The following is a 26,196-nucleotide window of genomic DNA, read 5'->3' as shown; positions in this document are numbered from 1 at the left end:
ACTGCATTACACTTTATTGGTTTGTTATAGCGGGTACATGGAAAGGGGTCTCTCACCCAAAGGATGATGTGTAGTCACCCACTGAAGATTATAAATGTTGACGCAGCCATATTGGTGATACAGAATCCCGCCTTGACTCAGCAAAGTTAGCTACTGCTAAAGAAAAGCGTTTGGGATAGTGAGGCGTTCAAACAGTTCCTGGTCCTCGCCGCTTCACTTGGTGCCTAAATCAGATGGGTCTTGGCGTCCTTGTGGTGACTTTTGGAGACTAACGTGACTGCACAACCGTTATCCCATTCCGCATATCCAGGATTTTTCATTTAGCATGTACGACAGTTTTCTCCAGGGTGGATGTGGTACATGGTTATCATTAGGTTCTGTAGCGATCCGATGACGTTCCCTAGAGCGAGGTGATCAAACCTTTTTGGCTTTTTGAGTTCCTGCGCATGCCTTTTGGCCTGAAGTGTGCGGCTCAGACCTTCCAAAGGTTGATGGATTCCGTGTAACGTGACCTGAGATTTGTATTTGTCTACCTTGATGACATTTTGGTTGCCAGCAAGTCGATAGAGGAGCATCTGTTGCACCTAAGGACAGTTTTTCAGTGTCTCGATGAACGCGGACTGTGATCGATTTCCTGGGCCATCGCATTTCATCTTATGGTGCCGTTCCTTTGCCGTCGAAAGTCCGGCCTGTGGCAGATTTTCCCCGGCCAGTCTTCATCAAATCTTTGCAGGAGTTTTTGGGCCGTTTGAATTTTAATAACCGGTTCCTGCCTCATGCAGCCAGCCTCCTACAACCACTTTATGGGTCCCTGAGGTTAAAGAAGGCAAGTGATGAGGTAGACTGGACGCCTGAACGCCTGCAGGCATTCGATGGCTACATAAAATTTGAACTTTATATACATTGCGAACAATGTTTGAACACGGAACACAGTATGTTACATTTGAAGATGTTTGATTGTAGCTAATATTTCTACAGTTTGATGTATATAGAACAAAGAAATGTTCATGGTTTAATGTGTACAACTTTTGAAGAAGCTTGACAGCTCAAAAGTTCTGAAAAAATAAACAAAATTACATTTACACAATACAAATAAATGGAGTAACAAGTAAGATTTATATTAAAATATATTTGATATAGTTTTGGAAGGGTGAAAAGAATTTACAATTTTTTAATAATTTGTCTATTTGTATTAGGAATTGTGAGTTTTTTGTATTATTCTCATAGCAGACCCTATAGGTAAGTGACGTTAAGTGGGGTGTATTTTAACAATTCATTTATGTAACCCTCTCTATAAAGGTATTGAATTATACCAGTATTATTATTTACATAGTTTCAGTTTTGAGCCAATCGTGTGATAGTTTATTCAATCTCCCATAGAAGTCTCCCGGCTTCTGATTGGTTCCTTTCATACGTGCGGCGCTTTACTGAGGCTCTTACCAAACAGCGCGGAGGGAGGGAGATTTTAATGGCCGACAGTTGCACTACAATCTGCAAAAAATCCGGATTATAAGATCAGTTTAAATGTCCCTGGTGTGTTTTGAGTCTATACGAGCACTGCTACAGAGAGGGTTATTTTATTAAAAATACATTTTTGTATACATGTCTTTATATTGTTGATTCTGCGCGGACTTTTACCCGCTTGATCGCAGAGCGGGCTAGTTCAGGCCTAGCCGGCTGGCTAACAAGCAGGCGCTCGGTGAGCTACTCGCCAGGATTCAAAGGTAACAATGTCTTCTTATTCATGGTATTGTCGTCTGTATTTGCGTCATTCGATGCACAGATTAAGTTATTTAATAGAATGCTGATGTTCCGTGCAACCATGCATGAACTGTCATCGGTGTGTGTACAGTGTAGCATCGTGGTAGCTATTGGCTAATAGCTAAGTTTAAAAGAACTTTACAACTTGGAACAGATCAAAATGAAAATACGTTTACTTGTCTATCAACTTAATATCCTACCTTTTACAGCCAAGCTTCATAAAATGAACCGATTAACACAGTTTTATCAACATCTTAACTGTTTTGGTGTTAGGGGTAGCATATAGAGGTGTGAGAGTTCTATCGATACAGTGGGATATTTTTCACGATATAGCGATATTCAAGATCATTGCTTAGATATAAAATAAGTTGTATTTTTAATTTCGCGTATAAATCCCGTTCTGTTTTTATTGTAGTTATTTACGTTTCAGCTAAGTGAGTATATATATTTTTTCTTCATTTAAAAATAACATTAAAATAATTACTGTTTTTGTGTGTTGTAATCAAACATGTGTTCGCCTAATCATTACTTCCCCCGGAAAGGAATGTAATCCTGCCGTCTATGATCGAGAACTATAGTTAAGTGGACTCCACCAGCTTTTAATGCTGATGTTTGGACATTGTTTGGTTTCAGAACAAATTCAAGCAGTAACGACTTATTGCATGGGTCTTGCCTAGATTCTGTATCACCAGATTCAAGCACCCGGACAGTACTGCAAATATATCATTGTTCCTACAGTATTGTATTGCAGCTCTATATATCTAATGTTGACCTTGTATGGTGATGTATATCGTATCAACAGATTCTTGCAAATAAACTCCTTTTTAGTACCATTAAAAAGACAAGCTAACTTTCTCATATTCTACACTTGGTATATGCCACTCTGATAGATCGACAGGTATATAATATAATAAACGTTTTGATATTCAGTCAGAACTAACAAAATGTCTATAAACAGTTGCTCAAAACAAACTTAGTTAAGTCTAAAACCAGCAATTCACAGGTCAGTCAAATGTTTATTGCTGTCGCATAAAATGTCTTACCCCACTTACATACTGAAGCCCCTAGTACCTGCTTCATTGTTTGATTTTCTGGTGTTTGTTCAGGTTGTTTGTCCAAGTCTTGAATTATCCTGGAAATCATATCTGTAAAGTTAAGGGCCAACTGTGTCATGGTTGTTAAAAAATACAGTAAAGACACTGTATATTAAACTACATTTTTCAATCAGATACCCAACACCACAACATTATTAAGATGAATTAAGGTATTCAGGAAATTAGATTGCTTTAATGCTTGAGTGCTGTGTCATAGAGGTGTAAATCTATTATTTTTTCTTGTTTATGAATGTTAACAATCCAAATAAGGTTTTTAAACCTATATCAAGCTGCTACGGACGATGTTTTCTAATTTAAGCTGACCAAGATAAGTGTAGAATATATGTTGTCCCCTTCAATTTCTCAGTTGTGATACAGCTTAAAGTATTCAAAGCAGATGTTAAAAAAGCAAAAATTAAAAAAATACTTTTTAAAAACGTGCTTTCAAAAAAAATAATAAACGCAAGCAAAGTAGCTATTTAATAGAAATTGACGTTTCTAGTTCAACTCTGCAGAAAACTGACCAGAAACTGTTTCCTTCAACTGAGAAACATCTCTAAATTTAGGATAATGAGCATTGTATGATTAAATATTGTTTGGATTGTTTAAGCACTTTGTGACCCTGGTCTGGAAAAGCGCTATGTAAATACAAAGTACTTACTTACATCAGTTTATCGACTTAATTCATTCTTATTTCTGCTTTTCACAGGGAATATGTAACGTACAGAAAACAACATGACATCCAGATTTGGGAAAACCTACAACCGCAAGGGCGGTGAAGCTAATTCAAAATTTGAAGAGGTTTTTTCCAGCAAAAAGCCCTCTCTAACCACAAAATGGGGAGAGACCACCTACAAGGCTAAGCTGGGCCCCAAAAGGCCATCCTCAAACTCTGAAATTGCTGACCTGTCGAAAAGACCAAGACTCGAGGACAGTGGTAGCGACGACGATCCTTTTGGGTTCGACAGTGACGAGGATTCCAAAACTGTGACGACTCAGAATGAGCCCAAACTCAAGGTTGGTGAAGGAAATGGGTCCAGTATGGCGGCAGTGCAGGTCGTTGGTGCTGTTGCTGTCTCTGCTCCTGCACAGAGAATGCAAACTACCACCCCCACAAGTAAGTAATGAAAAGGTTTGTGTGAGTTGTGTTTAATTGTTGAGAGTATAAATATTTGAGTAGTCTTCTTTACTTGTTTTGTTAAAATATTATTTTTTTAATTAATTTCTTGTGAAAAGAATTCATACAAAGTGTTTGTTTTTTTTGGTTCATCTATGGTTTATTTTTACAGGTTTAAAAGCTTATTTTTAACTGTTGTTTCAGGCCAATTACAACCTGCAGGTGGAGTTGCTAAAAATAATAATCCCTGGTTAAAAAATACACCAGACAGCAAAAAGAAGTCTGTGTACGCGTCGGCTCTTTTAAACGCAGTACCCTCTAATGAGCAAATCTCAGGAACACAGAAGTTTGTCTTCACTTCTACGACGGAGACCTCTGAACAGTTTGCTGATGCACCAGGTGGTAGTAGAGACTTTCAGACCTCTTTTGCTGCAGGGTCATCAGAAGGAAGTCAAACTTCTGAACTAGAAACTCAAACGGAACCTCCACCAGAGCCAGTTGATAATATACCCCCTTCCCCGTTCACTCTGAGGGCCTCCAACTGCAAGAAATACCAGCGGCCTGGTCGGCCTAACAAAGAATCCCATGAATCTGCTGAAACCATCAGCGACGAAATCAAACCTGCTGTGACGGCGCCGGCCCAGGCTAAACCCAACATTGCCATCCCCACCAATGCGAGTAATTCTGCTCCAACCATTAAAACGACAGCAAAGCCGAGTGGCAGGGGTGGAGGAAGGGTACGGGACTACACGGTTTTGCACCCCTCCTGTGTGTCGGTGTGCAATGTCACAATCCAAGACTCAATAGAGCGGAGTGTGGAAGAACTTGTGACCCCGGCTACTCAGGCCGATCTTGGCGAGGCTGGACAGATGAAGAAGAAGTCTGATGCCCTGCCGCAAAAAGTCAACAGGTACGTCTTTGCCTTGCACCAAGGGTACATTTAGTTGTTTCTTGATTGTAATTGGGTTAACATAGGAAAACTCTAAAAAGTTAACAAGCCTCAGAGCTGGATGATAAAGGTGAGAAACAAAGCTGCCACTTCATACAATTCAATTCTGACATATCATCAACATTTTATCACAACACATTTTATCTTTAACTATAGTGATAATTAGTAATTAATAGTGAAAATTCCGATGTGTTATGTTCTTGATGTGTTCCTTTTCTGTATTTTATTATGCAATAAAACTATGATTTATTCAATTAAATATAAGTTCAAATTTACAATAGCCGGAAGCCATACATTTCAAACAGCGAAATAAAAAAGTCTGATCAAATAATCTTAATAAGTTTAACATGTTATAAACGCTTAGCTATTATTAGAAAACATTGAAAAAATGTTTCCCCTGTTCATGATAGTAGATTATTCGCATCATGGCCACCGACAGAAGCCTAAAAAGAAAAGATTGTAGCAGAGTGATGTTTAAAAGATTGTTACGATCCTGGTTCTTCATGTTCTCTCAGATACAGGCCCGTGCAGGCAAAGCCCAAGAAAACTAAGACTGAGTCCAAGCTTGAGTTCTTCGGATTTGAGGACAAAGACCTTGAGGAACAGGAAAGTTCTGAGATGGGAGGGACTGGGAAGACGAGTTACAAGATCAAATACTTTGGCTTCGATGACCTGAGCGAGAGTGACAGCGATGATGAGAGTGTTCGTACTAAAGAGAAGAAAGTGAAGAAATCTGCAGCCCTGTTGGCTGCTCTTAGTGCCAGTGTGGACAGCCCTCATACCAGCGACTCCCAGGACAGTCAGGCCAGTAGCAATACAGGTATGTCTGTGTCTGTTTGCATTATGAACTTAAAACAACCTACCGTATTTTCCGTAATATAAGGCGCACTTAAAAGCCTTTAATTTTCTCAAAGAATGACGGTGCGCCATATAAGCCGGAGCGCCTTACATAACATAGGTGGGTGACTTGTTTACAAACACTTTAATGACTCTGTGCCATGGGCGGGATTACATCATTGTGTCATCACAGGGTGGGATTTACGACGCACGTCATATCATGGCGGACAGCTATGGAGTGATATTACTGCCACCGGTTTGAGCGAGTGTGTCTTGGTTGTTGTACACTCATAATCATTCTGCTGCGCGCTCAACCAGTATTACATGTGCGTTCAACATGTCATACACGCGTGCTCTAGCTGTCATACACGCGCTCAACTTCTTTGCTGCTCACTCAACATTTGTCTGCTCACAACACAAGTCTCACACGCTGCTTCTTGAAGCCTTTTAAACATAATTTGAACATCATTACTATGGGAGTGAACGGAGTTGTCAGAACGCTTAAAAAAGTTTGACTTTATCTGACTGTTTGGATGACATTCCTTTTAGCACAGCTTCATCTAGTGGATGCATAGCGCAACCCCAGTCAAATGTTTGACTGTATATTTTATTCTATGCGCTTTATAATCCGTTGCGCCATATTTATTAAAACGGTTAAAAAAGGCGATTCATTGAAGGTGCGCCTAATAGTGCGGAAAATACAGTAAATGGTGGTTTTTATTATTTATCTGCAGATAATTTTGACTTCGCTGATGACTCGAGTCTCGGAGGCAATGAGGGACAAAAAGGACGCACAGGAAAACAAGGCGAAAAGTCCAAGGAAAGTGCTATTGCATTCAAAAAGATCTTCAGTGGACCTAAAAAGGTGAGATGTGGTTGTTGTTCAATATATAATAAGGTGTCTTTTGCTAAACTTGGGTGTGTCAATGTCAACCATATACTCTGTGTTCTACATCTCTTTAATTCTCTTTGCCATTAGTCCAATACATTTCTGCCTGAATTGTGTTTCTTGCCCAATTTAAATATGTGCTGATTTAAAATGTCTGCCTTTGTCGTCTTTATACTGCCTCTGGGTTATTTGTTCTTTTTCTTTTTCATTCTTGTGTTCACCCTGATTAACGTCACAAGCAAAATGCAGCGACATTGTTTCAACTTTATATAATAATTCTCACAATATGATTTGCAAGATATGTTCTGTGCTGCTCAGATGTCTCTATGCTCTAATGTCACCATTCAACATTCTAGACCAGCAACTAGTCTAGCATCAACACTGCACAAGAGTGGAAGAATCTTTTCTGAAATCTTAGCAAACCAACTTAATAAGTTGCCAATGTTCACGTGCATGAGACTGATTTAACAACCAGGGGCCTCATGAAGTAGTCTGTGGATCTCCTACTTAAGACGGTTGAACACCTTTGATTTATGGTTGGCGGTTTATCCGTTAAAATCACCAGCTCATGTCGCTTATAGATTATGTCCTCGCCTCTGGACCCACAATATTTGCTGTACTGTGATCTAATCTAATTCCACATCTATATCAGCGCTGATCATAGATCATTAGCAATAGTATGAACAAGCTCGATCTTCCCAGGATTATCCAAAGTAAGTGGTAAAGCCAATTAAAAGTATGATGCTTGTCAAGGCACTAGTAGTTGAGCCGATGACATCGCTGTAACCAATCACTGCTTTTGAGTGATGATCGGCCCGCCTACTTAATTGGGAATGTGTCCAAGAGGAGTGTCAACAGGTTGATCAGGAGGCTCTGTGGTTGGCATGAAGCTGGACTCACTGGTGACTGGAGCTTATTTTAAACCATATATACAAAATGGTTGATAGAAAAATCTTTACCAAATAATCACAAACTCACTAAACAGACAAATAAAATAAAGTAAAAACGGTAAAGGGCCTCACCCTGGAATACTGTCTGTTTAGCCACTTGAGAGGGCAGACCCCAGCGCGGCAGATTAGCCATGGATTGGGGTAACTCTAAGCCGCATGTGGGTTACAATATAATATATTTCTGGCCTTTCCCCTGATGATCTGAAAAGGTTGCTAACTTTGTTGTTGGTCATTTTTTAGAAATGGAGTTGCTAAGAGGGTTTAAAATTCGAGAAATCTAGCGAGAAAGTAATTTGAGATGTTGCTGATGCTGGGAAAACAGTACTTATTGTTATTTTAAAATAAATGATGTTCATTTTCTATGATGTTTAATAAAAATATGCTTAATGCCATTTAAACAAAGTTAAGTGTTGGCGTTTGTATTACTCAAAAAATTGATTCCAATATATTAACTTTTACTGCAAATGAATATCGGCTCCAAATATTGGTTATCGGCCTCCATGACTACTAATAATCGGTATCGGCCCTGAAAAAAAACAACTAGTTTTTATACGTATAGGTTTCTTCTTACATTTTTATATCAAATTCTTTGAATCAAATGACAATGCAAGTGTTTGTATGTCCACCCAGTTAAATTCTATAAATAAGAATCTGGTAAATTGGGCTGATGGCAGAACTCCATGTTCCTCTGAATATGCAAAAAAACATGTATTAAGTACAATTATCACCCGACATACAAGGACGGCGTCTAGAAATTTGATATAAAGACCCTGAACTCACTTCATGGAAGGTTTTCTTCCTTTTCATAATTTTGTGAGAGTCTGTTGTAAGGACAACGTGGTCTTGCTCTGTGGTTTAATAATCTACCTATAATTTTTGTTTCCTTTTCAGTCCCCTGCTAAAGCGGTGTATAATGCTCGTCACTGGAACCAGCCTGAGTCTGAGGAGATTCCTACACCACCATTGTCTCGATCTCAAACGGCCCCAGTAAGTTCTCATTAACTTGCATTAACGTGTTCGTTTTTAAGAGCTGCGTAATAATTTTTCAATTTCTGTTTTGTGTTAATTAATTAGACGTTCAACTTGATGATCAAATGTGTCCTTTGCTCCAAATTCAATGGAAGTGAAAGTGCTTCCTAGTTTCTCAATATGTTTTGCTCAACACTGGAAGTCAGAGTTCTTAAAAGTTACATTACCTCACACAACACCTGTTTAAAGCACTTCCTAAAGACTTCTGTCTTATACTGTGTATTTAGCTGTGGTAAATTCCGCTGGCATGCCATTTAACAAATTTTATTGCTCAACTTGATGTGAGTCACCCTCCTGTGTGTGTTCTTCCTCAGGCCATTCTATCCAGCTCCAACAAGGACAGCAACTCCCATAAAGATGATGGCTTGTTTAAAGCCCCGCCACCTCCACCCAAAGTTATTAAGTCAGAAACCATTCCAACGCGGCTGAACCAGGATATTGTCACGGCGCTCAAATGCAGGAAAGAGCACAAGGAGGTGAGTTTGTTTTCATTACATGCTTTGTTCTCGGATCTGCAGTGAGTCCCTGCTGCTAGGCAACAAGAAAAGAGAAGGGGTCCATTTTTACTCTTTATGGTCGCATTTCTACATGTGTTAATCCCTCAACTGTTTCTTGGTCCAACTCATTTTCAAGACTTTATTCATTACAAGCTTAACTTTATCTGTTAAACACAAAGGATTTGGGTGCAACCGATGATGTTAAGCTCTCTTCTCAGCCTCATTTATTTGTACATGGACCTCAGATCATGCTGTGTACCACTGATCCCTGGGAATTTGGCTCTGCATACTGTTAACGGGTTCCCCCCTGTGGCATGTTGAGTGCACACACACAGCAGGCTTGTTTTTGCTAACTCACAAGAGTCAACTGCAGATGCTGGCTTTACATGCTAAGCCGTTATTGATTTCAGGGTAATGGCAAGTCGGCAATGGGACACTAATGGAACCAGTTAAGGGAATATAACAATGAGCATATCTGTATTTCTGTTTATGTGAGTGTTGATTGCGTCTCTGGACAGATGTCTTGATTCCCAATTAACCCCAATTCTCTGTCTGCCAGTTGTATACAGTAGTGCAGCACGTGAAGCACTTCAATGATGTTGTGGAGTTTGGAGAGAATCAAGAGTTCACGGACGACTTTGAGTACCTGCAGACAGGTCTGAAGAGCAGTCAGCCTCTCAATACAAGATGCCTTAGGTAAGTCCACTTGATGATGCTTTGTTGGGAGGAAATGCTGAGCTGGTATGAGCATAGGTTTGTCTTTTACTATTGAGCTGGTTTGTTTTAGTGCCAATTACATCATTACATTTAAAGTGCCAGGTGGTTAACATTTGCTCCTATTGAATACTGTTAACATAATTCCATACATCAAAAATAACTTCAAGTGTTTTTCTTTCCTCTTAAGTATAATAAGCCTTGCAACACGGTGTGCAATGCCGGGCTTCAGGATGCACCTGAGGGCTCGAGGGAAAGTGGCACAGGTCTTCAAGATACTCAGTGATGCTCACCAACACCCAGTAAGTTTTTGTTTTTTAATTTATTTCTGTTTTAATCTTTGGCTCTTTGCAACATCATTTTTATAGTACACATTTTTAAATGTGTCTCTTTGCTTCTCAAATGCATTTTTAATGAGGTCTCTAGTGTTCTCTCTTAAGGGTGGCGCAGCACCATCCTGTCCTTATCCCAGTGCCGTCCTGTTAATTTTCAGATATAGGGTCTTTAAACCCCTTTTTTCAGGGCTCTTCGGTCAAATTTATCGATATTCCCAGGTTTCTTAAGCCGCGCGATCTTTCAGTCGGGCACCATGTTGTGGAATCTCGCAATGAATTCAAGGTGCGGGACTTGAATCGCATTGGTTGATTTAACTACGTCAGGCTGGCCTTAAATGTCCCCATTTTCACATGAACAAATTCAAAATACATTGTTTACACTGCGAGTCATGCCAAAACGAAAGCACTCAAAACCTTTAAATCAGAGGACAATCTCGTCATTCTTTAAGAGCCTGGGGAGGGGTGCAACGCTAATGACATGCCCGGGCAGAGGCAGGCAGCCCGCCACCGACACTGTCGATCCAAGCCGCGGCATAAACTGTGCAATTTGTGCAATTCTTTAGCTTGAGCATAATACATTTTATTTTGAAGTTGGAATGAAAGATTGAAGTTGAAGATTTTACTTTGTCCGATTCGCACTGGATTAGTATAGTATAGTATAAGTATTACCTGGCGACCTCTGGTAATTTGTAATAATCCCGTGTGAATGTGCCATGTCTGTGATTTTAAATGTAATAATTCCGCCGCAAATTACCTACTGTAATTCGTCAAATGCAGATGTCGGGTGATAATATTAATCCCGTGTGAATCCGAATGTCTGTGTTTGTAATTCTGAATGCCGCATATATGCCACTGTTATGGACTTCTAGGCACTCGCCTGTGTTCATATTTGCTTCCGTTGTTTTATTTTGAAGGGGTTGAAAAGGAAGTAGATCGAGTTTGTTGTTGTTGGTGTGTGTGTTCCACATGATGAAAGTAAAGAAGACCAACAAACTTGGTTCAGGCCCGTTGTTTCCCAAACGAATACACTCAGTTACACTACTGTAACAGACTGTCTCTTCTGTAAGAATAATGTTGGGGAAAATGAAAAAGCGCCATCCCGTTCCATTTTTCTGGGGAGAATACTCAGTCTGTTGTGGTTCTGACCCTTGTTTATAGAAATACAAAGGAAGCTCTTAAAGTTGGTTCTTATTTTTGAATTTAAATATGTATTAATACAGACTGTTTTCACATTATAATCATCATTATTTGTTTCGATATTTTTCTTTATATTTCAACCTTATTTCTCTCCATAATTTTTTCAATTACATTAGTCCATTCTCATATGTTGCTTGTTCTTCGCTTTCTTTCCAGCATTGTCATTTTAGAAAATAAACAAAGCTTTTTCATGCATTTTCTAATATATGCCAATTTCAATTGGGTTATAAGAGTATAGATGTAAGTAATAGTGATTTGTAAATTATGTCTTTTTGTATAGCGCCTTTCTAGACCAGGGTCACAAATCGCTTTGACATTCACGCATTCCCCCATTCACACACACAATCGCATACAGATGGATTAGGCTGCAACACATGGCGCCAGCTCTGCCATGAGGAGCATTCAGGGTAAAGTGTCTTGCTCAGCGACACAACGCCACAAACTCGTCTGGAGCTGGGATCGAACCCACAACCTCTCCGCAAGCAACCACTCTACCATCCGAGCTATGATGACCCCTTTAAAGCGCCTTTCTAGTCCAGGGTCACAAAGCGCTTTAACAATCAAAACAGTAGTTATAGTTTTCTGCATACTAGAGACATGTCTTTGTCAAATACAACACCCAGTTTTCCCAGTTTGGCCTAAGTCACCCAAGAACTGACAAATAGCTGAGAAGCAGTTTTGGATTCTGATATGAGAAGTTTTGACACCAACAGTTTTTCTCCCACTTATTACTGAGAAAACATCTGTTCGTCTTTCAGAACCTGGCTTTGTGCACAGCTGCACTGATGTACATTCTGAGCCGAGATCGTCTTAACATGGACCTGGACAGAGCCTGTCTGGAGCTAATGATCAAGCTCCTGGAGCTGGACCAGGACTATTCTGCCCACCAGGATCAGCTAACTGCAAAAGAGGTGGCAAAGGTCAAGGAGAAGATCAGAAAGCTCTGTGAAACTGTGCACAATAAGCACCTTGACTTGGAAAACATCACGGTGGGTTGTCTCCATTTTTTTTAAGTGAAGGCAACTTTATCAATTCACATGTTTTTCCTCATAATGACAGTCCATGATCAATTCTGCTTTCCTTTCATGTTTAATCATATTGGAGTGGTTGTTCCTACCCATAATCCTGGAATAAATCCATAATGATACACAAAAGTCCCTCCCATATCAGGGTTACCTTCCACTATTTCACTATTTTGCTTATGTAGTACTTGCGTGAGTATAACGATAAATATTAAAATATATTTAAAGTAGCTGAAGTCAAATGTCAAAGATCCTTGTCTTTGTTCACTCCGTTACGAACGTGATTTATTCGAACATCAGATAAACTTTAACACAACCACATAACTTGGTGGGGACACTAATTACCAAATCCATCTTTATTATGGTGCCAACAGCAAAGAGAACTTCCATGAAGCTTTTCTACAAACTGCTCTATTTAGTGACTGCTGATTGGCCGCTACAATACTGTATTAAAATTCAAAGTATATGTTTCTATGTCAAATGTCATCCACAACTGGGATTTGTTGGCTGGTTGGGAATGCATTAGAGTTGGATAGAAATATAGATAGAGAACTTTATTGATTCCCTCTGGAGGTCTCCTTCTGGCATCTCAAACACAAACACTCATATTTGAGTTTACAAGTTCAAATAAATGTTTTGAAATTCATGTTAATTTAAAGAGTGAATAAAATGATCGCTACATTGATGAGAATTGGCTCATTGCCTCCTTTTAAAAAGAACCCACAATTATATACAAAATGGTCACTATTTAGCTGATTTCATTTATCACAGGGGTTTTCAAAACATAACCCTGCAACAAATAAGGGACCACTGTATATAGTTGAAAAATGCATATTTGTTTTTTTAAATACAATGTAGAAAGTTTGTAAACTTTTTTTTTTTTTTTAGGAAACTGCATTAAAACTTGTTTTGTCATTGTTAGACAGGGCATCTTGCGATGGAAACTTTACTTTCCCTGACTTCCAAACGAGCAGGTGATTGGTTCAAAGAAGAGCTGCGGCTACTCAGTGGATTGGACCACATTGTTGACAAAGGTGAGCAGAGAAAGATTAGAAGTGAAGTGTGCATGACCATCAGTGTCATTTACTGCTCCATCTGGTTACTAATGATGGGAAGTCTGCCTCTGTTTCTGCAGTCAAGGAGTGTGTCCAGAACCTTAGCCAAGAGGATGACAAGGAGAATCTTGTCGCATCTTTATGGGGTGCAGAAAGATGTCTCCGAGTGCTTGAAAGTGTAAGTGTCTTTAAAATACCAGCATTGTTTTCCCCTCCTGGACGTTGACCAACAGTGGCTCCCAATAACCTTTGTTTAATGTTTATTATTCTCCTGTAACTAAAGCCTTTGTTTTACACACTATCATTTATCATTGAGCTTGTAAACATCATCCATTTTAAAGGGCTCTTTTGGGGTTTGGCTTTCTTGACTCCCTCGCAGCCCTCTTCCTGTAATCTCTCCCCTCATTGATTTTGTTTCATTCTTTGTCTGCCAACAGGTGACGGTGCAGCACCCAGAGAACCAGGGATACTTGATTGCTTACAAAGACTCTGAACTCATTGTCTCCTCTGCCAGGTGAATAAAAAATAAATGCTACTTTCAAGGTTTTTACTCTAATTAACAGGTAATTTACAATTAGTTAATGGAAAAAAAACTGCATTTGAGCTGCACTCTCATCAGTTCATGTGTATTTGACTGTATTTTTAGGTTTCCAATTGAGATGTTATCGACATCATGACATCATGACATCATGATGCACAGCTGTCTTAGTATTATGGTAACCTGGTGTTCTATCTATCATAGACATTCCCTTCCGTTAAAGATTCTCATCTTACATCTTACTACAAACGGTCTTGTTTATAACAATTATTTAGTCACAGATTCTAATTTTTATTTCGAACACTAGGAAAATAATGTTTTCGCGTACATTTCTGCTCTCAATCAAGCAGCTTCTCTGATCAATAGGTATTGGCTTTTAGGTGTTTAAGGTTATGTGCCAACTAAAAATAACAATTATTTTCATAGTAAAATAAACATTTATTGATAAAAGGGAAATTGAGTTACAGTAACAAAATGTATATTAATATGAAGTGGAAATGTCAATTTGTTCTGAAGATGAAAACGGAGACTAAACTTAAGTCCCTAATCTAATAACGGACACAAACTACAGATCAATCACCACGAGTCTGATATTTGTCAAGTGTGGTGGTGTTGATTATTATTTTATTGTGAAGTACCACCGGGACAGACGGAAAGCATTGGGCTAGCGACGGTCCAGCAGTTAACTTGTAACTTGTGGAGGATTACCCTATTGAATAAAGAGATTCAAGTTTGGTTATTTGAAACTTTCACAATGTGGCATCAAGTTTATGAACCTCTAATACAACAGTGAAAAGTCTCAAATCATCATTTTTATTCACTTTGGATCAATTCAAATGAGTAACTACTTATGACTCTCCCTCTTCGTTAGAAAGTCAATCAGATTTGGCAAGTGTCCATGTATCAACATCATGCTGCAACAGGTTTTATGTTTATAGAACTTACGATGATATCAAGCCAGACCCTGAAAGCCACGACTAGATTCATTCATAGCTTTTTATAGTCGACATCATTGTGATTTTTCTACTAATCGTGGCATCCCTAATATTGGGATGTTGCATAATAATAATAATAATGTCTAATGTTCTGTCTTAAATTATCACTTCATCCTAAAGAGAGGCCTCTTGCATTAGGATCATCTCATTTATTTATTTTTAATTAACCCAAAACATTGTTGACACAAATTATTCATTAAGAAAAGCACAAAAACATAATCACTGTGAATTTTTTATTTATTTTTATTTTTGATTTGTTTTCTATTGTGCCTGATTATATTTTAGGACTGCTTTAATTAAAATCACCAGCCAGTTTCACACATTAGATAACTTGATTGTCTCTAGGATTTTCTTTTGCTTCCACTTTTAGCTTCTCCTAATCTATTTGTTTTGTCTCATATTTCAGAGCTTTGTGGCACTGTGAGGACATGATTCAGAGGTACAGTAGGGCCTTAAACAACAGCTCCTTGACAGCATCAGGTGCTTTGTTGCCCCACTGTAGCTTCAGTAATGTTGGAAAGGCAGTGGAGGACTGCATGAGGGCCATCATCGGAGTGCTGCTCAATCTCACACACGACAATGGTATTATATAATTATTGACAGTGATCTGCATTGATTATTGGCTGTTGTAGAGGATTTTAATGTTTTTTTATTGTCTGCAGAGTGGGGGAGCACAAAAACGGGGGAGCAGGAGAATCTCATAGTAACGGCCCTGAATTGTGTCCTAAGAGTCCCACGTTACATTCCCCAGGAGCAGCGCTTTGATGTCAGAGTCCTGGTTAGTCATAATCATTTTTCTTTTATATCTTCCGACTGATGTGTTTCTACTTGAGATCTTGGAGCAAACTTTACTTGCACCGATATGTCGTGTTTAAGTGATTTTATTTTATTTTTTCGATTCAACAAATGTAGTGTGTAAAATCTCGAGAAGTCTTCGATAAATTGAGCCTCAAAGAATGAAAACATTATCAAAATCAATAGGTCAACATCATCATTTATAGATGGATAGATAAATAAACTTTATTGATCTACTTTGATTTTAAGACAACTGTCCGGTTGGGCACATTCAATTATTTGACTGCTGGATTTTGCCCTGTGGCGATGAGTTTGACACATGTGATCTAAAGCAGGGGTCCTCAACTATTTTCTGCCCTCCATAACAGTTTAATTTGGGAAGTTTATTCACATACTGCATTTAAGATAAAAACATAAAAAATAAATCACAAAGGACTAATGTTTTTTCAGAGAAAATACCATCAAACAATACCACTAACACAATTAATTTCAGGCAGGTATAGACAATAGAACAGAAATTCTATACATTACCAGTTACAAATGCCTCACCATTTCAGCTTCCCTTTGATCCAAATGTGATTATTACTAAGCATTTTTAGTAAGTAAGTAATATTTATTTATATAGCGCTTTTCGAGACCAGGGTCACAAAGCGCTTAAACAATCAAAACAATACTCAAAAAAAAGTACATACTTTAACGATCAAGATAATACTGAGAACAACACAGGAGTTCGAGAAATTCAAGGAAAAGCCTGAACAAATAGAAACGTCTTAAGATGTTTCTTAAAGGAGTCAGTAGACTCCATCAAGCGCAAAGAGAGAGGAAGATTGTTCCAAAACTTAGGAGCAACAGTCTGAAAAGATTTCTCTCCTCTGGTCCTGAGCCGTGTGCGTGGAACCATAAGTAGATTCTGATCCACAGACCTCAGAGCCCGAGCTGGGGTGTAAGGCTGGATCACATCAGTGATGTAAGGAGGAGCCTGACCATGAATAGCTCTGAAAGTAAGAACCAGAATTTTAAAGTTGATCCTGAAAGAAACTGGAAGCCAGTGAAGAGTTTTAAGGACCGGAGAGATGTGAGTTCTTCTACTTGAGCGGGTCAGAATTCTCGCTGCAGAGTTTTGAATCAACTGCAGACGAGACAGCTCCTTCTTGTTAAGACATGAAAACAAACTGTTACAATAGTCCAGACGAGAAGAAACAAACGCATGGATTACAAGCTCCAGATCAACATTTTCATAAGTTTAGAGATTTTTCTCAGTTGAAGGAAACAGTTTCTGGTCAGTTTTCTGCAATGTCGAACAAGAGACATGTCTTTATCAAATACAACCCCCAGGTTTCTGAGGCTCAGTTTGACAGACTGACCTAAGTCACCCAAGTACTGACTCAACCCTGGAACCTCATCATCAGGAGCAGTGAATAGCTGTAAAAAAGCACTACCGAATTTCCCCTCGCGGGACTAAGAAGGGATTCTAAAAAAAAAATCAAAAAAAAAAAAAAAATCACCAGAGTTTCAGTTTTGTCCACATTTAGCTGTAAAGTGTTTTCACTCAGCCATTGTTTGATTTCTAGCAAACAATTGACTAAGCCTCTGGGGCTCAGTTGGATCAAAAGAGCAGTAGAGCTGGATGTCATCAGCAAAAATGTGATAAGAAACATCTGGAAATCTCTGAATGATTTTACCGAGGGGAATCAAGTACAGCAAAAACAATAAAGGACCCAGAACAGAACCTTGAGGGACTCCACACAACAGATCTGCCGATTCAGACCTCATTTGATTGGCAGATACACTAAAACTGCGCCCAGAAAGGTAAGATGAGAACCATTCTAACACAGACCCAGACAGTCCCACTTCATCCCTCAGTCTTCTCAGCAGGATCTGGTGATCAACTGTGTCAAAGGCTGAGGACAGATCCAAGAGAACCAGAACAGTGAATTTACCAGAGTCAGCCGACATCATGATGTCACTGGACACTTTCAATAAAGCTGTCTCCGTAGAGTGATGTTTACGGAAGCCAGACTGAAACTTCTCATGGATGTCGCTCTGATCCAGGAACAAAGACAGCTGCTCAGACACCACCTTCTCCAAGATCTTGGACAAGAAAGGGAGCTTAGAAATAGGCCTGAAATTACTGAGGTCAGTTGGGTCTAAGCCTGGTTTTTTGAGCAGAGGCTCCACAATTGCATGTTTAAATGCATTGGGAAAAACCCCTGTGGAAAGGGAGAGGTTCACCATATTGGTAACCCAGGGGCCAATTACATCAAATACTTTGATAAAAAGCCTACAAGGAAGGACGTCATCTGAGCAAGAGGAGGGTTTCATCTTGTTCACTAGTGCCGAAATATCACCCAAAGATACAGCAGTGAAGGAGGACCAAGAGGAGGAGAGGGGCTCAGAGACAGTAGGGGTCCCAAACAAAGGGGGAGAGATTTTCTCTTTGATCAATTTAATTTTGTCAATGAAAAATCTCAACAATGCATTGCTGTCAGCTTCACAGAAGACAGGTGTGATTTGAGGAGCAGGAGACACAAGAGAATTAATCGTGTCAAACAAAACTTTGGGATTTTTCCTATTTGCTGCTACCAGTTTTCTGATGTAATCAGATCTAGCAGTTTCTACCATCTCATTGTAAGAAGTCATCAGATCCCTGAGGTGAAGTCTATGCACCTAAAGTTTAGTGGACTTCCAGAGACGCTCAGTCTTTCGACAAAGTCTCTTCAGACTCAGGAGATCTTCATTTGTCCAAGGGCACCGTTTTTTCTGAATTTTCAAGTTCGATTTAACAGGTGCCACTTGATCCAGTATTTCAACACAATGATCAGTGAAACAGCGAATCAAACTGTCCACGTCTGGGCAGTCATCAAAGGAAAGACGGTCAAACATAGAGGCGTGTCATCTCAGCCGATACTGCAGACAGTTTTTCTGCTGAGACCTAACTTTCAAAGGCTTAGGTTCAGGGATGAAGTCCAGGTTAAACAAGACAAGAGAATGATCACTCAGATGGACATCATGTACAGATACATTAGAAATGTCCAGGCCAAGAGTAAAAACTAAGTCTAAAATGTGGCCTTTTTGATGAGTTGGTTCAGAAACATGTTGCTCAAAATTAAAGGCTTCTGTTAAAGTTAAAAGTTCTTTAGCAGAACAAGATGTGACGTCATCAACATGAAGATTAAAGTCTCCAAGAATAAGGACAGATTCCATTTGAATAATGGAAGATAAGAAGTCACTAAAGTCTTTCAAGAACATCGCCGCAGGACCAGGCGCACGGTAGATTGACACACAATAGAAAGGTCTTGTAGAACCAACCAAGATCATCTGAGATTCAAAAGAAATTAATTCCTGTGTCTGAATCACTTTGCAAGAAAAACTCTCCCTAAAAACAGTAGCAAGACCTCCTCCACGACCAGAGAGGCGAGGCTTCCCCGGGACAGCGCTCCCTACTGGACAGAGTTCGTTCAGATGAATAAACTCTTCCTCTCTCTGCCAAGTCTCAGAAAGACATAATAAATCCAAATTAACTCTTGTGAAAAGATCATTAAGAATAAAGGATTGATTAGTAATGGAGCGAACATTAAGAAGTCCCACATTCAGCACCGATGACGTCACTGACGACGCCGCGTCACTGACAGGCGCGCAGAGCGGGATCTTTTGAAGCGAACAGCGGTCACGTGGGTACCAGCTGTCACTGAAGTTCAACTCGGTAGTAAAAGCCGAATTAAAGAGAGGAAATGAAAAAATCTTACCACCTTTCATTGAGGTCTGGACAGACGGCAGCGCTGATGTGTCATCATACTCTGCAGCGAGAGGAATGTCGATCAAACATCGATGACGTCCGATGACGTCAGAGTTGTTCCGAGCGATCGCGACTGCTCGTCTCATCCTGACCTGAACTCCAGACCGACTCGATCGCTTGTGGAAATCGCCCGGTACCCGAGAGATCAAACGATATTCCACAGAGTCCGAGTCGATGAGAAGCGGAGCCGGAAACATATTCACCGGACATTGGTAACGGTCGCGGTTATAATCTTCCATCGACTCTCTGATGTTGAAAAGAGCATCACGATCATAGATCCGAGATGCTTGAGACATATCTTTAGTGATATGAGCATAATATCTGGACAAGTAGTCGTTAAAACGACTGTTTTTGGCAATTATTGCAGGAGCTTACGTTCAAGCAGCCGATCAAAGGCTCACCGGAGGCGGAAGTGAGCCTTTGAGTGTTAAAGTTTTAGTTTTAAGTTTTAGTTTACATTTTAGTGTTAAAGTTTTTTACTTCAGACCATTTTATGTCATACATTGTGTTTCTTTGAGAACGCTGTTCCATGTTGATTATGTAATTAAAGATTTACATTTGACACAACAATCTTTATTCCTTAATGTCTGACTTTGTATAACGATGGAGTCTCTTGCTCCTAAAAATTTCAAATGCATATCTCAAGTTTGAGACTCGTGTTTTAAAGGGAGATCCATCACTTGTCACCCTCCATCATCTTCTTAAAGCCACTCTTTTCTTCTGCCGTTGTTTCAGGGGCTGGGACTACTTATTAATCTTGTCGAGTACAGCTCGAGAAACCGACATTATTTGGTGGATATGGAGTACAAAGTTGACAACACGTGTCTAGAAGACTCTCTGCTGCCTCCTGCTGACCCAAAAGCGTCTGAGTCTGTGTCACAGTGTGAAGCACAGCCTGAGGCTGATGGAACAGAGGAGCTGAACGAAGAAGCCTCTGGTGCTTTGGCTGCCCTGGTGAAGGTACGGCTTTGTCCAAGGTCTTTCTAAAAGAACTGTCAGTTCATCATATTGAAACTTTTGTTTCTTGAGAGAAAAAACTACCGTACTTGTATGAGCGCTTTAAGTGACCATCTTATTTTTTAACTAATAATCTGACTCTTAATTCCAGCTGTTTTTAGAGAGGGAGCGTGCTGCGATCCTGGCTGAGGCCAAGACTGATGACATCATCACGGAGGCACCCAAGCCAGCACTAGACCAGAGTGGAGAGTGGAAGGAGACATCGGGAGAGATCCAGTGGGTGGCAGCCGAAACAAACGAGAGCCAAGCCGATAAGAAGGAGAGCGAGAAGAAAGAGGAGGAGGATGAAGAGCTGGACCTAAATAAAGGTAGACGTTTGTGTGCACAAGAAAAGCCTTTTCTTAGTATTGCCTTAAACCAAAATCTAACGTGCTCGGTGTTGCAGCGCTGATTCCGTGCCATCGACTTGAATCCATTTGACATCTCTATTGAGTGGAGTGGATGCACAATTATTTTTTTTTTAGGTCCAAACACCACAGTAAACTTTCAACTTCAGTGATTATGGAACCAATTCACATGTTAACATTTGTATAGTAATATTTGTAATATATGATTTATTATTTATGGAAATGTAAAAAAAAGAAAAGAGAAAAAAAAAGAAAAGATTAATTGGACAACAAAAAATAAGTACTTGCTTTCATTAAGAACAAAGTTCTATATAGTGGGGCGCACTAATGACCACACCCAACTTACCCATGGTGTCAACAAAACTACTCCCATGATGCCTTTCTACACACTGCTCTATTTGGTGACGGCTGATTGGTCGCTATAGTACTGTATTAAATCCTATGTCTTTGTTGCAAAAGTCATCTGTGATTGCTTCGCTTGGTGACAAAGCACACTGGGAGCTGTTTAGGTCACTGTAACCGAGAGGGATTGTAACTTGTATGCAATGAGTTTATTGTTGCAACTGTTGCTGGAATATGTGTAACAAAATATGTGGATGTGTGAGTGTGACTTTCTAACCTGACCCACTTTTAAAGCTGTTTATTAATCTGCTGATTTAATGAAATTTGTAAATATAAATGGATACATTTCCTTTGAGAAACATTAAGAACATCCTTTGTTTTTGGTCTATGTGACTTTAAGCTCATCTGTAAACTTTGTTCTTTTTCTCCCCCACCTGTTTCTTCTGCAGCTTTGCAGCATGCAGGCAAACATATGGAGGACAGTATTGTTGCCTCCTACACGGCGTTGCTGCTGGGCTGCCTTTGCCAGGGTAGCCAGGTGAGAATAGACAACAACTTCCTCATTCTTGATTCCTATACATTTCTTTGATGGTGTACATAACCGTTTTGTTCACAAGGTCAATGTGACTACTGTGAGAAAACATCTGCCCGAGGGTGATTTCTCCATCATGACAGAAATGCTGAAGAAATTCTTGAACTTCATGAACCTCACTGTGAGTATTAAAGATTTCAAAAAAATACATTGTTTGAAGAATAGCTCGTCAAATAGGTGCAGCCTCTATTGTTTAGTTCTCAATTTAATAAAGATCAAATATAGTTGCTGGTTTTCTGTTCATGTAAAGCATTTAAAAATGCATTGTAAAAGGGACTGTGTGAAGATTGATTTATTAACTAAATACAATAAATATTGATGAACATTTTTTTCATGATATTGTTATTGAATAGAAATATCAACAATTTTCTTGATTTTTATATATATATATTTTTTACACATTTTTGCCTTTGAGTATTTGTTGGATTTCTGCTTCCTTTGCTCCGTCAAATGATTATGTCATCAGTTCCAACTCTAATAAAGATATTTTTAACTTAATTATAAACACGAATTTTTCCATTAAGTAGAAGGCTGAACAATTATTGAATTGTGATTAACTATATTACTATAAAGTCATTTTTTAGAAAAAGTTAGTCACTGTAATTACATTCACTGCAAATACTTTAAAAACTTGCGTGCTAAAAGTGTAATGTAAACATTTATTTTTATTAGTCAATAAAAAAAATCAAGCAAACTTCTGTGCAGAGTAAAGAAAAGTGCAAACACTGGTCATTCATTCTGCCTTTACTTACTGAAAACCTTTGCTCAGTTGCTCTTGTATTTAAGTGCATCTCCTGTCATACACATTAAGATATTATAACTTACACAATTTTAATTGTTTGATTGTACAAGTTAACAAACTTTGGATTAGCACATACACACACACACACACACACACATAAACATGCCAGCAGCACATCTCGATTCAAATTTACGAACCGATGTCAGAATGTAAACGTGTGGAAAACACTTCAGTCTGGTTCTTTCATTCATCTGTGCTGCCATCATCATATCAGATGAGTGGTCCATGTGTTGTCACTAACTAGTGTTTTGACTCGATTCATGGTCATACAGAGGTTTGAAGAGTTTGGCTGTGACGGCTGATGAGACATGGTGTTCCATGTTGTTGAGACACCGGTAGCATTTGATCCACACACTATACTGCTGCCTTTAAGCTTCTGTCAACGTCATTTATCAATGGGTTAAAGCAGAGTGTTAACATCTCTGTCACTCAGCGCTGCTCCTAAGTCACGTGACTACATGATGGCTCGAAAATAATTTTTTTAAATATTAATAAAAGGTGAACTCCCATGACTACTTTCTTCACACTGATCGATTTAGTGTTGTCTGATAGATCGCTACAATAGTGTGTTTGAATTCTATATATGTTGTCAAAAATAACGCTTAGCTGTTTGGTTGGCTGGGCAGCATAGCATCATCGGAGCTGTTTACGTCACAGTTACTGAGAGGGTTTTTAACACGCAACGTTTAGTTGCGAAGTTCAAATTTAGTTTTATGCAGGGGTTTTAATAATTTAATTTTTGTTCTTTGTCATAAAGGTGCAACAAAAATGGTATATAATTTGCTTACTGCTTGCTTACTGTACATGATCCAAAACCATGCAAAGGTTATTTTTGTTACATTCGTAGAAATGCTTCCCAAACGTTTAGAGTTAAAATCAAATCATCCGTGTTAATACTTAAACATTCTGAACTGAATATGGTCTTGAGTTAATATAATTCAATGTCTTGCTGTGAAGAAACGACATCAAGAGGATTCATGTTCCGCGGGAGAGTCACAGACTGTCTCGCGACTCGTCACTACAGAGCCAGCATCTGTTTTGGAAACACAATCTCACTCTCACAACACCACTGTTTTCTCTTGTCATCTTCTCACACAGTGCGCCATGGGCACCACGGGACAAAAGTCCATCTCACGGGCCATCGACTACCTGGAGCATTGCTAACGGGGGGTTCCGAGCGCACGCTTAAGGAGTCGTCACCCAATATTCCCCGTCACGAAAGGAGCAACTACGGTGTCATGTAAAATTGTCTCTATATCCACCTCTCCAGAGCACAGCGTGAACCAAAGCCCTGCTAGTCCGACACATCCCTCACTCTCTGCTCAGACCAACCAATCACCAGACTTCTAAATGGAATGTTTAGAGTGTGTCGGTGGACAGGCCACCGACTCCTGGTCCACCTGCTGGAGCATCCACCTTTGAATCATGTTTCACGGGTAATTTCATTCATGAAACTGCTCGTCCACGTGAGAGTCGAGGGTAAAGTCATTGAACACTTTCATGGATGTCAGGATGATGACTTGCTCAAACATCCGTTGACTTACAGTTGAATGTTGAGGAAATGCTTTTTGAACCTAGATTCATGTTCCTTCTTCATTGGTTTTAGCCGTTTTTAGAGGGTTGGTTCTGTCGCTTTTTTAAAATTTCCACAATGAAGGTATCGGTTTCATCAGAATATTAAATGGTTTAATACAATTGTTGTAAGCTCTTTATTTATTTTTTATTTTTTTTAAAAGTGTTCCAATTTTTTTAATTGTTCAATCAATAACTGTTATTTAGTATAAGTTTAATCAATTAAGATTATAAGGTTAATTAATAAAAAATAATTGAACAAAAATCTTTTTTTTTTTCTATGCATAGTTTAATATTTGAATTCCTATTATCCTTAAATTAAATTCAATATATTTTTATTCATAGCCTTTACATTTTAAAGGATAATAAAATAACTGATAAATAAATTAAATTTGAAAATGTTACATTTTTATTATATTTCAAAATTAAAGCTTTACTGTTGAAAATGATTATGATGATGATTACGATAAATTATGTTAAAAAATAAATAAAAGAAATCTTAAAACGGAAACATTTCAATGAAACGAATCAATGTTTGAACATTTGAAATGTTAAATAAAACCATGAAATATTCGAATGTTACTGATATACTTTCATTATCTCCCTCCATGAGGTTTCTTTACAAAACATTTGTTTTATCCTTCAATAATTTTAACTCTTCTCATCACATATTTTCTTCTTCCTGTTGTCAACCGGGACATATTTGAATTAGTTTAGGTTATTTATATTTGATTGAGCTTGCATTTTAAAACCTCTTTGATGAATTGTGTGCTTCTGTTCTTTAACTGAGAGAAAGTTTGTTTAAAAGAACCTGGTTTGTGAATGTTTTTCCTTAGAACGTTACACGCGTGTGTTACCCTCGTGTCATGTTCAGTGTCTGGTCGTCTCTCGGGGAAATACTTTAAAAATGTATTTGACATGTTTAAACCCTGAAATGATAATGCCACAAGGATCTGACTAGGTAGACGATTACGGTTCCACTGAAACACTGACTGGAATTATACATTTCAAATGAGCTGAGTAATATTTGCATAGTTAAACTATAAGTCGGATTTCTTGCAAATAAATCATCTTGTATTTTTTCAAACATTTTCTAATTTTGCTCTAATTTGAAAAAAAAAATCTGAACTTTGTTTAAAACTATTAAGAATTTTAGTTTAAGCAGCTTTTACATAAATATCTGGATATTTATTCCTGTGTTTGTAGTCACATTTCCTATTAAGAGATTAATATTGAATCATGATTGAATCACCATTGTAAATTTATTTGTTTGATCAATTTCAGACAACACAGGCTCCGCTATGAACTCACAAGTCGAGTCTTTTGTGCTAAAACTGAACCCATCCAAACAGTCTGTAAGAACCTGGTTTGATGGAGCAGAACCCCCACATTCATATCATATTCTTGTCTAATGATACCATTTATTTATTCTTGACGTGAACTTTAACTTGTGCGCCCCCCCCCTCCCACACACACACACACACACCCTCCTGCACTCCCCTGAACCCCTGATCCAATGACAGCCATACTTTCAAACTTGTAGATCTCTTGTTGGGCTTTAGTGAACGCGATGGCGTTTACTGTCCCTTCCTTGCTTTGCCCCAAATGGAATTGTAGAATGTAAATACTTGTGTACATAATGAGCGATAAAATATTTAGCTTAAGACTACTTTTTGTTTTTCCTTCCCCTCGAACTGATACTTTTATTTTATACTATATTTTTGAGTTGTCATTTTTGAGAAATCGCAGCAGAATTAAAAAAAAATGTTTGTACCTGTTTCAAGGACACCGTCTTTGGTTACATGTAAATATCCTTAAAAGTAAAAAAAAAAGTTGCTACTTTCAATACATTTTCATTGTGTTTTCTTTCCTTTTCAAAGGTATGTTTTCTGCAGGGAGAATACAAAATGCAATTATTTTGGAAATGTGTATTAAATCCCTAATCGCTCTCTAT

The 26,196-nt window shown here is 38.7% G+C and overlaps 1 protein-coding gene across 1 annotated transcript; it reads left to right on the top strand.

Annotated features, from left to right (window-relative positions):
• Nucleotides 1–1,459: 1,459 nt before the first annotated feature.
• Nucleotides 1,460–25,329, top strand: wapla (WAPL cohesin release factor a). The gene is made up of 20 exons (XM_087802183.1): nucleotides 1,460–1,724; nucleotides 3,565–3,972; nucleotides 4,177–4,882; nucleotides 5,437–5,741; nucleotides 6,493–6,623; nucleotides 8,489–8,584; nucleotides 8,941–9,102; nucleotides 9,683–9,819; nucleotides 10,028–10,139; nucleotides 12,128–12,358; nucleotides 13,314–13,425; nucleotides 13,527–13,624; nucleotides 13,884–13,960; nucleotides 15,386–15,561; nucleotides 15,642–15,757; nucleotides 20,306–20,530; nucleotides 20,679–20,895; nucleotides 21,726–21,814; nucleotides 21,894–21,989; nucleotides 23,769–25,329. Exons 2-20 carry the CDS (start codon nucleotides 3,591–3,593, stop codon nucleotides 23,832–23,834), a joined length of 3,534 nt encoding a protein of 1,177 aa, XP_087658309.1. The 5' UTR covers nucleotides 1,460–1,724; nucleotides 3,565–3,590; the 3' UTR covers nucleotides 23,835–25,329.
• The last annotated feature ends 867 nt before the right edge of the window (nucleotides 25,330–26,196 follow it).

The sequence above is a fragment of the Callionymus lyra genome, chromosome 11, assembly GCF_982586985.1.
Source record: "Callionymus lyra chromosome 11, fCalLyr1.hap1.1, whole genome shotgun sequence".
NCBI lineage: Eukaryota > Metazoa > Chordata > Actinopteri > Syngnathiformes > Callionymidae > Callionymus > Callionymus lyra.
Note: the sequence above shows the minus strand (reverse complement) of the source record. Positions and strands in the feature narration are given on the sequence as shown.

What these genes read in the sequence shown, in the direction of transcription:
- wapla (XM_087802183.1), top strand. Translation starts at nt 3,591, where the DNA reads ATGACATCCAGATTTGGGAAAACCTACAACCGCAAGGGCGGTGAAGCT. An exon ending in CTCGATCTCAAACGGCCCCA is followed by an intron (nt 8,585 to 8,940) that starts GTAAGTTCTCAT and finishes GTTCTTCCTCAG; the next exon opens with GCCATTCTATCCAGCTCCAA. An exon ending in GCCTTTGCCAGGGTAGCCAG is followed by an intron (nt 21,815 to 21,893) that starts GTGAGAATAGAC and finishes TTTGTTCACAAG; the next exon opens with GTCAATGTGACTACTGTGAG.